The sequence below is a fragment of the Taudactylus pleione genome, unplaced genomic scaffold (genome assembly GCF_031769625.1).
Source record: "Taudactylus pleione unplaced genomic scaffold, aTauple2 ptg000479l, whole genome shotgun sequence".
NCBI lineage: Eukaryota > Metazoa > Chordata > Amphibia > Anura > Myobatrachidae > Taudactylus > Taudactylus pleione.
Window position 1 is genome coordinate 8617706 of NW_028284881.1, and position 16435 is coordinate 8634140.

The window sequence follows — 16435 nt, forward strand, 5'->3', positions numbered from 1 at the left end:
AAATGTACTCCAAAATGTGAAACCACAGCAGCAATGCTTCTAATTCTTTCGTTCTATAAAAGTTATTTTGTTCAATATTGACTAATAAAAGCAACCCATACATTATCGGTCATGTAAGCAAAACTGTGCGGCTTATCTGCTATATTGTGATGAGAGATGAAGACTGCATTGTAACCTGCTCTGTTAAGTGTGGCTATTATTATACTGAGCTGCATTATGTGACTATACCCCAAGTAGCGCTTTCGCTGGCGTATCAAATTGCTACACGGTTCAGCAAAATGTTATTTTCAATTTAAGCTGCTGACCTGACAGTAGACTCAGCAATTTGGGGTTTAAAGGCAAACTCCAATTTAGATTCTATACTGGCCTAACAATATAGTAACTCACATTCCCTATCAGGACAGCAACCTACGGACATTTTTGAACTGAGAGAGTGACTAAGCTGCTAATTCCAGCTACCACTCCTCTTACTAGGGAGACGACAATGAGGATGGTAACAGCCTGCAGGGGAATGAGGTGCAAAGTCTAACTACTAACTTATATAGGCAAGTGATGCTAATACTGCCATCTATACTGGAAAGCATACACTAAACTTATACACAAAACAAAACATTTAATTCTGACCCTTCCTATCATCACACCCAACTGTGCATCTACTTCATGTTACTGTATTGCAGCAAATGGTCCTGTCATAACCCACATACACACTGACCTCTCTCCTCTCATTAAGTAAACAGTGAATGTGATACCTAAAGGAGCAGAAGTGATCAAATCATTTAGGTGTTGCAATTACCACACAACTACCATCTGAGCTGGGGGAGAGAATGCAGGGATACATGGGGAGCTGCATGTGCACAATTAGCTAGCTTTCTACAAACATGTAAAATATAGAAAAGCAAACACTTTCTTCACCGCACTACAGGCACTACATTACAGAAGACACGATACACCCTACCAGAAGAACAGTCCCCATCACTCTACTATAACAGCGTGCATTATTGTGGTCATCAAACAATTTACCACAGTTGCAGCACTCAAACCTAAAACACCCTGTTGGAAGACTCAGAACCCTTCAGCAGAATGGCTAGGTCATAACATACAAGGTTGCCAAACTTTGAAAATAGATTTACTGGACAAATGTATTAATATATATTGATAACTACAATATGTTTACTGGTGAAAACAGTAATATGTAGAAGAAAAATGGGTCCAGAGAGAAATAGTTGGCTCAGAACCCTTTTCAGACCCAAAATAAATGTGTGGTGAAAGTTAAGGAAATGTACTACTGTCAGGATGCGGTCATAATACCGACCGCGGGGATTCCAGGGTTCTGAATGCCGGCACTGGAATCCTGACACCGGTCAGAATACCGGCATCCCGAAGGTAAGTAGCGGGGTTAGAGTTAGGCACTAAGGCGGAGGATTAGGATTAGGGTGCGGGGAGGTTAGGTGTAGGCACTGGGGGGGGGTTAGGGTGCGGGGAGGTTAGGAGTAGGCACTGGGCGGGGTTAGGGTGCGGGGAGGTTAGGTGTAGGCACTGGGCAAGGTTAGGGTGCGGGGAGGTTAGGTGTAGGCACTGGGGTGTGTGTGAAAAAACAAAAACAGACTAATGTGACTCATGTGTGAGGGAGAATTAAATGGACCAGCTCTAAAACTACATACTATGGAAAAATGGGGTGACAGGAACTTATCTGGGGTTGTAATTTCAAACCACATAATGCAGAGAAAACCATTACATATTACACGTGGGATGGGAAGAGAATAAGCAAAATTAAATAAAAAATAAATTAAATAAATGAGAGCATAAAAAGTATTGGGTTGTCACTAAAGTGGGAAATGCATGCAACTAATAACCGCATGGGACTGCTTACACACAGGGCCGTAGCTAGGGTAGTGCGGCCGTTGCCTTCGCACAGGGCACCACAGGTCAGGGGGCGCTGTTTGGGCCTGTCAAATTTCTGTTTATTATCATTCTTGCTTGTAGCTTCCTCTTATTTCATCCCCAGCATCTCCTGGCCTCTCTTATCTCTTACCTGGCCCTTCCCCATGAGGCCATGGCCCTTTTTTGGGTGCATTATGTCCCTTTGAAAAATGAGGGGGGCGCCAATGCTCTTTCTGGCACAGGGCACCAAAAAGTCTAGTTACGGCTCTGCTTACACACACTTCAAAGTAAGTGAGATCTCCCTAATAGAAGGGGGTTTTACTAACTATTAAACATAACAGATTGACAGACATTATGAAATACTCCAAAAATGACGGACCTCTGATTATATAAGCAAAGCACAATGTTCTGGGGATAAGCGAATGCAGGATTCGCCAGCTGAATAACTCCATGTAACACCAATCATGTCAGGTACAATTATGTAAGAACCTGTACTATGAAGAGTTAAATCAGGTCTCTGAATAAACATAGTTCATAAGAACAAACCAAAATCACATATGCTGGTACATGGGGAGAGATGTATTATGCTGCGCCTTTTCTCAGCGCTAAGAGACATCTAGCATTGACGCTTTGCGCTGCGATGTAGGATGTCTTGGTGTTTAGATGTATTGAAAAAACTCACCCCGCTGTCCTGGTTTTGCTGCTTCAGCCTAATGCTGATGTGAGTAGGTACTACTCCTGGAGGATGCACTGCACGAAATCTTAGAAACCTAGAAAACTCATTCTTGACCAATGGAGAATGTGCGAATACACCCGGAAGTGGTGCCAGGACTGGCAAATAACACTTAGCGGATGGTGCTACTTGCTACAGGACAGGCAACAAAAGGCTCAACCCCACAGTGCTTCTGACAGCTATGGCGGCGGTGTTATTTACACAAGCCGTAGGTGCTGCTTTATTAAAAGGTCTGCCTTTTAATACATTTTATAGAAGCTGTAATAACCCCTTTTGGGTTATCACCTCTTAATACATGTACCCCACAATAACAAATAATGCAATTAAATACATTTTAAGTCTGTTGAACAAAAAAAAATTTCAAAATAGTTACGAAAAATAACACAGCCCAACGAAAAAAATTTGTGTGTAGTTGCCAAGGAAATTTAAGGTATGTTGGGGTTGCTGAATTAAAAAATGAAAGTAGTTTTTTCGACTTGGCTCTAGTTCTTGAGATAATAGATACTCTCAAGGTATAGGAAACAGACATAACACGTGCATATGGGAACATTCTAGAAGATGAGATGCAAATATTCTAGGTGTTCACTCCGCGATCATTCTAGAATAATCCCCCTCCATATATAAGTGATCAGCCATCCAACCAGCAGTCAGATGACTGTTGTGTATTGTGTTTTTCTTGTTTCTCGTCCATGTGTCTAAAAAATTAGAGCCTATCAAAACCGATGTAATATTTGGTATCAACAATTTACCCCAAAATCTCTCTAATATGATTAGCAATAAAATGAGCGTTGATTAATATAATCAAGCAACAAAGAAATGTGTTAATAGTAAAGTATGGAATATAAACAAGATTTCAAACTGTGCTCATTATTAGGACCCTTTGATACATAACCACCACCTTTGATCCAGCACTTCCATCTTCTGCACTTAGTAAACTTGGATTCTGCATTTTTCTGTGCTTACTGGGTTACCTACAGTGACGGTCAGCTTACTTCAAATTGAATTTGGCAATTTTTACGTGTTATATATTTGTGCATGGTGACGGATTGCTGACACCCATGATGAAGAATGTTTTCAGCCCCAAAAATGTACTGCTTGAATAAACATAGAAATATCATTTCTAGAGTAGAGTCCATTTATCATTTATTTCTGCCCATATTATTACTGTACATACTTAATCAGTTATATTTAAAATAGCATTATTACCTGAAGGGTATGCTGATCAATTGTCTGGAAAAGAAAATGAGGCTTGTTATCAAAAGATGCTGGTCGGTGAAGGAGTTTTCCACTTCCATAGGCAATCCAACCAGCTTCCAGCTCCTCATTTCGACAGTAAACAAACCCTCTGAAAAGAAATAACTGCATTATGTATATATATATATATATATGCATTATACATCATTAGTTTATTGAAGTCATAACATGATCAATGTCCCTCTTACCTTCTTTTCTCTCTCTAGACCTCCTCCCTTGGAGAACTCATCAGCTCCTTTGGTCTACAATACTACCTTTATGCGGAGGATACTCAAATTTACCTCTCCCCAACAGCCCATATCTCTCATCTGCAACTGTGTCTCCAATCTCTTCCTGGATGGCCCAGCGCTTTCTTAAATTAAACATGTCTGTCTAAGACTGACCTTATTTTCATCCCATCACTTCAGGACCCCTTTTTATCTCACCTCTCTTTCATTGCTGCCAAAAACTGCCCTATCCTGTCTGGGGGTCTGACGCCTCCTTCTACATTCATGCCATCTCCTAATCATCCCGCTTCCACATCTATGGAATATGACTCTTCCTCATCCTTAAGGCTACTGAATCATATGTATACCCTTATATTTGGCATGGACTATTTTCAACCTCAAATTTCTGTTCTTTTTTCATCTATACTCAATGCTACAGCTTGTCTTATCTTCATAGCAAGTCGTTTTGAATGGACTTCTCCACTTATCCATTGCCCCACTCACTTCCCATATAGAATCCAGTTTAAACTCATCACATTTACAGCACTTCATCGTTCCACTGATTCCTACATTTCGGACCATCTCAATCCACAATCTCTCCACTCTTCCTCGGATTGCCTTTGCTTTCTCTTGCATCCAAAAATCTCTAGCACTGTTCCCCACCTCTAAAACGCACTCCCCATTCTTATCCCAGCTCATTTCCGTTATACCCCAGTTCCCTTAGTCCAGGGGTTCCCAACCACGGTCCTCAAGGCACACTAACAGCGCAGGTTTAAGGATAGCCATACTTGAGCACAGGTAATTTAATTAGTATCTTAGTTATTTTGATTTAACCACCTGTGTTCAAGCATGGATATCACTAAAACCAGAACTGTTAGTGTGCCTTTAGGAACGAGGTTGGGAATCACTGCCTTAGTCTGTAAGCTCTCACCTACTCCCTCTTGCTCTCCCTACTCTGTTCCTGTTTCCAGGGCTTTCCCACTCACAGTCTGTGTCTATGATCCTTTTGGTCTGCTCAGCCCAGGGCACTGGGTCATAGCGTTATACTATTAAATTTATCCTCTTGTATGGTCTTTTTGTGCTTTTTATATGTTAACAATATGGGTATGACAAATCGTAAGGCTCTAAGGATATAGTATGATCCTCAAATATCCTATACATTTCTCAGAACTGACCTGTTTTGTGCCACTGAAAATATACCACAGTTTTATTATAGGAGGTAGCTAGTACACTGAATATTTGGCAACCATGTGGGTGTAAAACAAAATAGACATTATTGAAACTGTCCTACAGCTAACAGTAAAGATAGGGTGTGGTACAAAAGAGGACAATGTACAGTTCGACAGTCAATGGGTCGACATGCAATAGGTCGACAGAGACAAATGGAGGTACAAAAGATCAACTGGCAAAAGAACAGGTTCAAATGGTCGACATATTTTTATTATTATTTAATCCTAACCTTCCTCCCCTAGTGACTAACCCTAATCCTAACCCAAGTGCATAAACTTAACTCTAGCCTAACACTAACCCTCCCCCAAGTGCCTAACCCTAACTGTCCCCTCTGGCAGCCTAATCCCAACCCCGACCCGAAGTGCCTCACCCTAACCTTAAAATTGATGAAACACCATTAAAAAAATGGTGTGTGTCAACCATTTGAAACTGTCGACGTTCTAACCCTGTCAACCTTTTGTCAGTCAACCTTTTGTACCTGTCGACTTATTGCATGCTGACCATCTGGTGTCGATTCATTGAGTGTCGACATTTACATTGTCGATCTTCTATCTGGATACCTGAATAAGAGGCTATGTTGCCTATAGCAACCAACTAGATATCTGACTGGTTTCTATAGAAACACCACATTTTCTACAATGCACTGCTACTGTACTTGTGGTTATATATTTTTCATAAATGCTTCAATACCTCTCAACCTTTGTTGTACAATGTGATTCAAGATCTATGTTGCATGCGCTACACATTTTTATTAAGGTAATTTCCATGCAAATCTGATTTCTGATGACAATGAAGCACAAAAATTAGCAGGAATAGTTTCCAGTAACTAATTCACTGCATTTGGTCCTATGAAATTACTGTATAGGAAGGGTTTATAGACTTAAAATTTATGTCACATGAATTTATAAATTTTTGTGTTGAGCCAAATGGATTTTCTTTTCTTTATGGTTTGGTCTCCTTGCACTGCAACTATGTAAAGACCACTTGTTATCTACCACTTTTATCATTTTAAGTGCATTGGAGTCTTAGCTATTATATGTGTATATTTGTGTGCAAAATAGTCTTGACATTCGATTACTAATAATGGTCATTGACAACGTTATCTCCATCACTGCTGAACAGATTCTTGTAGGTGCTGAGAAGAGCGAGGAACATTCACAGGACTCTCCTCTCACTGACTGCTCAGCTCCCGAAGCGGATTGCTGTACTCAGCAACAAGAGCGGGACAGATGAGAGATAACAACGGTGTGCAACTACATGTCAGTGCGACTCTGATCACAGGGACAGCACAGTGGTGCAGTGAGTAATTAAGGAGTATTGGGCTGGGATCATTATACACTAGTGTAGTTCAGTGGTAGATTATAATAGGGGTTTTTCATGTTGTAGCCCAGTGCCCAAGGCAGTAAGGACCATGTATTTTCCGATTCAGATATGGTGTTGATAGTAAGCCCTTGATAAAAGACTAAAGTGGGTTGGGGTGATGAGATTGTTTTTTTATTCCAAGAAAAACAGGGAGACTACACTGCTATTTACTGTGAAGTACATGGAAAACAAGTTTGTTGCATATATATTAACACACTTGGGGTGATAGGCTTGCTATCTGCTATAATAAAATTGAAAATCCATAGCATCCAATAGGGATGACTGCTTGAGCAGGGCCCACTGTAGGTTTAATTGGCCACTTTTGTTGCATGTAGAACAGGCTTAGTCGACTTATAATTCCATAAATATCTGGGGAATCACAAGTCACAACATGTTGGCTGGATCTTGTAGTTCCACACCAGCTGGAGAAGAAGAGATTGCTTACCATGATCCAGACTGCAGTGTATAATATCATGTAGTTCTGTGTTTAAGGAGTACTTTAATACAGCGTAGTAGTAGGTAGACTTTTGCATGGAACATAATTTGGGTAAATAAGGGAGGGGTGCTATTTACAAAATAAATTATGGTAGCAATTCTCATTTAAACTAAGTAGAAATAAGATTTTTTTCAAAGGAATAGCAGTTTTGATTTGATAAAGAACTGCACAATTAATATAACAAGAGATATGGTAAGAACTTACCTTTGTTATCTCTGTTTCTACGAAGTCCATAGGGTCCACAGGGTTGACCTTGGGGTATAGGTTGGGAACCAAATCCGGGCACCACGCAGTTAAAGCTTTTAGCTCCCAGGATGCACTTGGGTCCACTCTCCCTATAACCCCGCCCCCCAGCCAGAGGCACCTCAGTTTGTAAGTAGCCAAAGGCCGGAGGAGGAGAGAAAAAGAGAGAGAAAACTGGAACACTCTAGAACCATACTCACAGAAAAGGAGACGGGAAACCGGTGACCAGTAACACAGCCCATATGAAGCCAGGAGCGTCAGGGCGGGCGCCCTGTGGACCCTATGGACTTCGTAGAAACAGAGATAACAAAGGTAAGTTCTTACCATATCTCTTGTTTTCTACTTCAGGGTCCATAGGGGGTCCACAGGGTTGACCTTGGGGATGTCCCAAAGCAGTTCAACCAAGGGTGGGGACGCTCCTGTACTGAGAGGAGAATCCGTCGCCAAAAAGGAAGCATCCTGAGAGGCAAAGGAAACCAATGCCTAGAACCTTAAAAAGGTATGGACAGAAGACCACGTGGACACCTAGTAAGGCAAAACAGCCGAGGCGCCACGACGAGCCGCCCACGAGGGTTACACGGCCCGAGAAAAAAACAAGCCTCAACGACAGAAATGCCCACCCGTGGGTAGGCCCCTGAGGAAGACATACGAGGCCATCCAGCCAACATTTCATTATAGGCCGGCCATCGTTTCCTGTTAAAACCAGAAACCGCAGACCACCAATAAGGAGTCCGATTACCATAAGGAACTTGAACGGATCACATAAAGCCAAAGAGGCCGGACCACAGTCCATGAGGCCACACCAGCCGAGAGGACTGGGAACTGAATGGCCATACCATAAGTTCCAGAATAATATGGAACCTAAAAACCACTTTAAGAAGAAACACAGGGCGAGAGCAACTCACACCCTGACATGATGCCCTCCAGAAGAGGGAGCCACATGAGAACGCTCCCAATTCAGACACTCTCCTGGTTGATTTAAACACCCTGAGAGAGAGAGAGAGAGAGAGAGAGAGCTTAAACAATAGACCATGTAATGGCTATCACAACCAGCGGTTCCATTGACTGTCCCCGGAGGGAACAAAGAACCACTACTAACTCCCCAGGAGTCCCTAGGGAGGACAAGTGGAGGCATAATCCAGAAAACACTCCAAAGGATGAACTGGATACCAGAGCGGAGCAATTCCATATCTTAACCATACCGACAGTGTAGAGATCCGCACTGTCAGGAAGGCCAGGCCAAGGGTGAAACCCAAGCCAGCCGGAAGGAATGCCAGAATATCTGGAAATCCTGGACACCGGAGGATCGTATCGACAGGTACGATACCATAAGAATTATGTATGCCACAGTCCGTGGCAGATCCCAGCAAAGTCTGGCCTATCTGCTCTAAACATCTCAATGAAGACAGAGCCAGGGAAGCCCGAGGACCACAGTAGGGGCGCAGTTAAAGACAAGCGATCCAGATCCAGGGAAAAACAAGGACCCTGAGACAACAGGTCCAGATAGTGAAGCAGTAGGAACGGAGCATCGATGAGGAGACTCCGAAAATCTTAGTACCAGTGATGTCTGGGACGACCTGGAGCCCCCAGAAGGAAAGCCCCTCCGTCTCGAATTAAACTTCCGAAGACCTCGAGGAAGAAGGGAGACCGGAGGACACAGGTACACAAAGTGGAAGGACCACTTCACTGACAAAGAGTCACTGAAGGTAGCTTCAGTACTCCTAGAGCTGGACTGTAACACCGGTAATGTGTGATCGAGTCAGAAGGCCATGGGGATCAATCCCCTCAGGGAGGCCCCCTCTGCTCACCAGGTGTTGAAACCTCTCTTGGAGAAGAGACTAATCCCCGGGATGCACGCCGTGACGGCTGATGAAGCCCGCTTCCCAATGGAGAGCTCCGGGAATAAACACCGCAGAGTTGGCCAGGAGAAGACCCTTGGACTACGTCAGAATGGGTGACATTCCTGACATTGCCACCCAACTACCAGAGTTGCCTAGATGGAAGCCACTGTTGTGACACTGTCGGACTGAACCTATTCAGGTTTACCGTGACATATGGGTTAGGCCAGAGTGAAAGTCCAAGACAGCCTAAAGGATCAACAAGTTAAGTGGCAGAGCAGAAGCGACAGACGTCCAACTGCCCCGAAACGAATGCGGACCAGACACTGTCTTTAGCAAAGAACACCCTGGACGAGATGGCCATAGCCACCCGGACAGAGACCAACTCGCCTCCGGAGAAAGTATCATCGTTCGAACAGCGATCCGATGGAAAAAACTCGATCCATCTGGAGGGGAGTCAATTATGGCAAGGCCTGGAATGGAACTGAGCACATTCCACCCTACCAAAAGGTAGACACTCTGGTAGACCGCGCATCACAAAGAGTAATGACATATGTCGACTGCGTAGATATCCGCACACTCCAAGTTGAAGAGTGGAGATCTTGTCTTACGCCAGAAAACTTCTCAGATTCTGAGAATCCAGCAGTGCTCCCAGATGAAGAAAACCCTGTGAGGGATGCAGGGAGGACTTTTTCTCCGTTGACTAATTATCTGTGCCGAGAAGAAGCCACGGTTATCCTGACCTGGCGGTAAAGTACCTTGGTGATCCTGCTAAAAGCAGGAGACCGTCCAGAGAAAGGAGCATTCGGATACACTGAACAGGTGAACTGTCAGAAAATCCATAAAGCTGGTAAACCCCGGTGGAGTTGAGGACAGCCCCAAAAGGCAGAGCCCGAAACTTACAAGTGTTGCTGTGGCACAGCAAACCTGAACCCATGCTGATGAGAGGGCTCTGTATGTACCCGTAGGTACGTATCCTGAATACTCGGATATACCATAAAATCCCCAGGTTCCAAACATCGGATGATGGAGCATGGACGATTCCACCTGAGTCAAGGCACCGTTGGAATCTGATTCAGGGATTTGAGACAGAGTATAGGCAAAGGAGGACCAGTCGGTCACCGCCCCTGAAAGAAAGTAGAACAACCAGTCCCTCACTGAGATAGTGAGGTTGGCCGAAATAGCTCTGCTTACCACAAAGACTGTATAGCTTTCTGGGAGTGTAAGGCCCTGATCAGGTCTGAAGAAGGGCCCGTGTAACAATGCCTGTGAGGAGGCTGCCTGAGCAATGAGAGGCCGTTGAGAATCAGAACCTCACTCTGGAAATTCCCCAGATGTAGACCTGTCCCGTCAGGCTGAGGGTATATCCTCAGGTGTAGAAACAGGGTCGTCCGGAAGTCCAGGACTGCTCGGTACTGGATATGGTGGCCCCCATGGAGGCCGACAGCCTAGGAAAAAACAGGCCTTTAGGCTGACCCTGAGGACTAAAAGACTTAACAGAGTTAGTCCGAATGTAGTGGGAGTAGCTAAAGACGGTATCTCCCCATTAGTGATACTGCCAATGATGTAACGATCTTGTCAAGGTCAGGACCAAACAAGAACTTCCCCATGGAAGGAGTGTGCACCTCTGCTTTCCCATAACGCAGCCATAGGGTACTGCGGCGGATACAGACGCCGCCGAAACCCTGAAAGTTAGAAGACCGGCATCCCATGAGGTAATCCCACATATGACCACTGCATATTTTATGTGAGCGGCAAAAGATATTTGAACCTCAGACGTGTTGGAGGGGAAAAACGTCACAAAAGCATCACCATGCGATGGCCATGGTAGGACGGGCAACAGGCCCTGAAAACGAGTACATTGATTTCAGGCAAAGTTACCACCTACGGATCCGTAAAATCCGTCCAGGCCGGGATGGGAGGCGTATTAATGCCTGTAACCCGATGATTAACATACAAATCCATCCCAGAAGGGGATTTCCATTACTTGTGAGGACCCTCAGGGAATGGGAAACAGGAGGCCTTTGTGACTCCTCGTATCTGGCGACAGCCAGACTCCCGCTATGAGATCCACCCTTGGGCAGAAAACGGGAGATGTATGATACAGGTGCAGAATCGACATTCTCTATATCCAGAATGAACCTGGCTACCAGCCCCAAAGCAGGGATAATAATACTTGAAATCGGCTCCCCCCATATGAGAGGGAAAGAGCCGAATATACCATCCAGTTCACGGCAGAGCCACTGGTCAGTAACCACAGGGCGTATATCACGCCAATTAGTATTTCGTATAAAACGACATCCACCAGGGTGGCCGTTGTGGTAATCCCTGCAAGGGGAATGACAGACCGATGTGGTATCGGAGGTAATTCATGTACTGTGAAAAACCCCGGCGGGGAGCGACAGTCTGTTGCACAGGGGTAAATTGCAAGAAATTGCGAGATACCCCGAGTTCAAAAGGGCAGTATGGTGAAGTAACTCCAAGCGAGTGACGACAATGGGGCCCGCCCGGCGATCCTCAAAGGAGAGGATCCTGAGAAACAAACCGCCCTTTAAGGGGGTCGTGCAAGGGGCCCCGCACCAGATGGTGCCGCATACATAAACCTTTCTGAGTTAAAATCCTCCACACTAATTCCTGCAGGCTATGACTTGCAGGATAGCAATAATGGGTGCAGTATCGTGTGCAATCTCCTGGTCAGATATATCTGACTATCTTGACGGAAATATTAAGCAGCGCCATACCGGTCCTGACTGACACTAAGATTAGCTGCAGGGACCCATTATCAGCGTATGCAACTCACAGTTCCATCTAAAATATGGCAACGTGCAGCACGCAACAGTACGTGACAAACCTCACAGATATTAACAAATATATATATGTGAGGTCTCAGAACCACCCCAGGTACACATGTATTAGGGCAGATAAAGAAAAGGGATAGATATACACTGACAGGTGAGAGAAAAAGCAGACAGTCAGCACTAGCATAAGTCACATACAATGCAGAAAAATATATATACATACATAAGCATGACATATAATATACTGCACAATGTCGCTACATTCAACTGCCCAGATTCAGTGTCTGGGAAGGCTATAGCGCTGTGTACACTCACCCAAAATGGCCAGGTACGCAGGGGGACTGGGCTCACTGACATCCTAAGAGTTCTGCAGCACCACAGAGAGAAAATGGCCACTGGAGACCTCAGAAGAAGCGTGGCCCGCGGAGGAAGCAGCTCAGCGACGCCAGACTGTATTATTGAAAGGCGCGCTGAGCTGAGGGGAGGCGCCGCTAGACAGGGAAGGCTTCCTCCCCTGGCTAGCAACTAACCCCCCGGGATGCCGGCTCCCGCTGCCGCTATAATCCCTGGTTGGCTGTGGACACGCGGGGTATGCCTCCATGGAGGGGGAGCCCGCCGCCACCGCTAGCGCCTCCGGTCTGTCCCCAGAGACCGGAGGCATAAGGCTGCATATTCACACGTGGATCACCGCAAGCGGTGACCACGCGACTTACCTGTCCCCGTCGATCCGGCAGCAGCCCAGGGATTCCTCCAGAGCCCGGCTAGTACAGACTCTGGGGTCCCGCTGCGATCCCCAGATCTGTACTGGCGTCGCAGCACCGGCGGGGTGTAGGAGCGGCAGCTCAGACGTCCATTGGACAGTCTGATGCTGTCCATTGGACAGTCTGATGCAGCCCCCCTGCAGTAACGGTGACCCAACTCCGGCCGGGCACCAACTTAAACTGAGGTGCCTCTGGCTGGGGGGCGGGGTTATAGGGAGAGTGGACCCAAGTGCATCCTGGGAGCTAAAAGCTTTAACTGCGTGGTGCCCGGATTTGGTTCCCAACCTATACCCCAAGGTCAACCCTGTGGACCCCCTATGGACCCTGAAGTAGAAAAATGATTAACAGCAAGACTAATGTGCTGAATTAATTTAGTGCATGTATTCTTTACTATTAAGTTGTGCATTTTCTATAGTGTATCCCTATTTCACTGGAACAGAAACAATCCACATCATGCACCATACACAGACAAGCAATGGAGTCCAATCATAGCATTGGTCTACTTTAGTTGTTTGGCACCATATACAGTTGGTACCAGAAATGTAATGCGCCTGATAGCTCTTCCTATTTACAAATGTTCCACTTTATTCCTTTCCGCAGGCCAAAAGCACATCAGGTGCATATCATACTCTTTGTGCCCATGTGACAAAGCAGAAAACTCAACATCCACAGCTGTAAGCATATAAATGTATCATCTTTGTTTCTTTTACCAGCCACAAATATTCCCCCACTTTATGCTATGTTTGCAAAATGAAACAGCTATAAGAACCTCTAAATAAGTATCTAAATAGTACTGCAGACTTAAAGTAATAATAAAAAAAAAACCACAACATCTAAGAAAACCATTTTATAATCAACTGATTTTTATTTTAGCATAATGGCAATCCATTTACCTACTGCAATTATATTAGGCAACAAACTGAAAAATATGCTGTTCTGAAATCAGCATTTTGTATGAGTACTTACGGAGCTTAACTTGCTAATCTGACCAAAAGATAAACAGTCAACATTGGACATTAAGTTATAGATACTATACTATTACTATAAACACAAAAGCACAGCAAGACACATGGCAGTTCTCTCTAAAATAATTAAAATAAAACTTGAGCCTAGTTTCAAGATTACAGACAACAAAGGGAAAACAAATCTACTTCCCATTATAGTAAAAATGAAGACTCACCGTAAAGTGCCGTGCAGTCCAGAGCCCAATTTGCTCAGGCCTCTGCCCACTGAGTTAGTTGTATAGAGATAAAGCCCGTCTGATGCCAAGCAGCGACCCAAGTCCACATCTGAAAATTATAAAAGTGAGCTCAGACAGCAAGAAAATAAAGGGTCTAGATGAGAATAGCACAAATATTATTCTTATGTATCTGAAGTGACTGTAGGTTTATATAGTTACAGACAATCAAACAGTTCTAATTCTCAAAGTCTTTTAACTAGCCCTTGATTGAATTAAGTTAATTACTGCATCCAATCTCATATCCAGTATATATTCCTTTTATTCTATATTGGTTTCATGTTAACGTTTATTGAAATTTTAAAGCAATCAGAAAATAAGGAAAAAAAAAGTCTGATTATGAACCTAAATGTCTGTACAAATTAAACTGAGCAAACATCTGAGGATCATGAATAAAGAACACATTAAACAAAACATTATCAGGAATAGCAATAATATAACAGCCAGGATATAATGACAGCTGGGGGGCAGATATACATTTTTACACCACTTTTTCGGGCCGTAACAGAAGTCTTATTTGCAAGAAAAAGCATAGTCTAAGGGCGGTGGTATCCTATTAGCCCCGAAAATTATTCAGGCGTTAATGGATCCCCCTGGGCTATCCAATTAGCGCCACGACGCTGGCACTTATCCGAGGTCAAGGAAAAAAAAACCCAATAAGAGCCCTGCTTTCGCCACCACAATGGCGAAAATACATAGGTCCGTGAACTTAGCACAGATTTTGTGTTTTTCGGGAGAATATGTAAAATTTTTGGGGCAAAAAAATTTAGGCTAATTGGATACCCAATGAGAGAACCACTCGCTCCGGGGCTCGCAACAACACAGGGCGGCTGTCGATGTTGATCGACAGCTCACGCCATTTTGTAGGCGGGGAGGCTGGACAAACGGAGGCGCCCGAAGAAACGCCTGCCGTTTGTGGGAGGTCCTACTGACATCATTCGTGATGTAAGTAGTGAACTTCCTGCTCTATTAGAGCAGGAAGTTCACTCGGGCAAGGGTCTCGTCTCAAGCCCTATGGTCGCGATAAACGCGACCATTGCCAGGCCGCTCGCAAAAGGTGTGGGTGGTCACCCACAGCTATACCAGCGGCCTGGAGGCGGATTTTTTTATTTTTTTTAAATCCACCCTGATTCAGAGCAAGCGCTCTCAAATAGCGAGCGCCTCTGAATCAGGCCCTCTTGTCCTCGCTTTAACAGAGTGTTAGAAGCGCATTTATTTACACATCAAAAAGTTTCCCTGTAGTATAGTGCACTATTTACTTAATGAGCAATCCCACAGAACCCCAGTGCATTGTACCAAGCTTTAACGCTTCTGAAGGATACTGGCAACTTTGAAATGGACTAACAGCAAAGTTGAAACAATTCTTTCCAGAAAGTCAGTGTCAACTATTCCATTCATATATTTTGTATTACATTTAAAAGGCTTTCAGGAAGGATATGTACAAATCCCAATTGTAGGCTTCTATATATAAACACAAACATGGTTCCGCAAACATAATCGTAGAGGAGCTTTTGACGGGACCGCTATGATTTACCGCGCCCGACTTACCTTCGATCGGGATGCCGGGCGTCGGGCTCCCGATGTAGGTAAAATGACAGGCGTCGGGATTTCGATCCCTGTCATTTAACCCTTGCCGGGATTAGACAGTCGGGAAGCCAGCGGTCGGGATTCTGTCTGTCGGCTTCCCGGCTGCTTCCCCTTTTAACTACCCTACAAAGAAACCATAATGTAGCAACTATAAGATATGTCTTCATTATTCTACTATTTTTTTCCTTTCTGAACTACAAAACAATAAATGAATCAGAATGAGGGACTACACAGCTGTCAGTGAGCAGGGCAAATATGCAGCTAAAACATCACAAAGTTTACATAAGACATGTGAACAGTTTGTGAGACTCACAGAAATGTTACCAGCAAGACGCCTTTGTGGAAAAAAAAATAAAAAAAAAGATGTAAACACCGCATAAACCTGCACTAAGTCCCAGACATCAGTACACACCATACAAAACCACAAAAATTATAATATTCAACATAAGCATTTTCTTCAACAGGTTCAGCATCTTCTAGATTTTTCCCCATTCAGCATTTTCAAATTAAGGAAACACAATGGACTTATTGGGGAATTATGATCAATATGAAAAAATTCCATAACACTCCATAATGTCAAATAAAATAACATTAATGCTTTGTCTTAATGAATTGGAAATAACAGAGCATAATAATAACAGTCAGTGACTGCTCACAATTATAAATTTTGCTTTAATACTTGATAAAAGCACCTTACTTTGAAATATAATAGATGTGTGTCTATTTAGAGAAATCACAAACAGCTTTTCTCATCTGGACACTGTACTATCTGCACGTTCATTACCGGAATATTGTTGCGTTCCATCATT

The 16435-nt window shown here is 44.0% G+C and overlaps 1 protein-coding gene across 2 annotated transcripts in view; it reads right to left on the minus strand.

Moving 5' to 3' along the window:
- The window catches only part of HECTD4 (HECT domain E3 ubiquitin protein ligase 4), a 333766-nt gene that overhangs the window by 259428 nt on the left and 57903 nt on the right, over positions 1 to 16435 (minus strand). For both annotated transcript variants that reach the window (XM_088449233.1, XM_088449232.1), the window contains exons 5-6: positions 13983 to 14091; positions 3821 to 3959 (exon numbers count right to left, since the gene is read on the minus strand). In XM_088449233.1, the coding sequence (XP_088305359.1) occupies positions 3821 to 3959; positions 13983 to 14091 (248 nt within the window). The remainder of the gene's footprint in view (positions 1 to 3820; positions 3960 to 13982; positions 14092 to 16435) is intronic.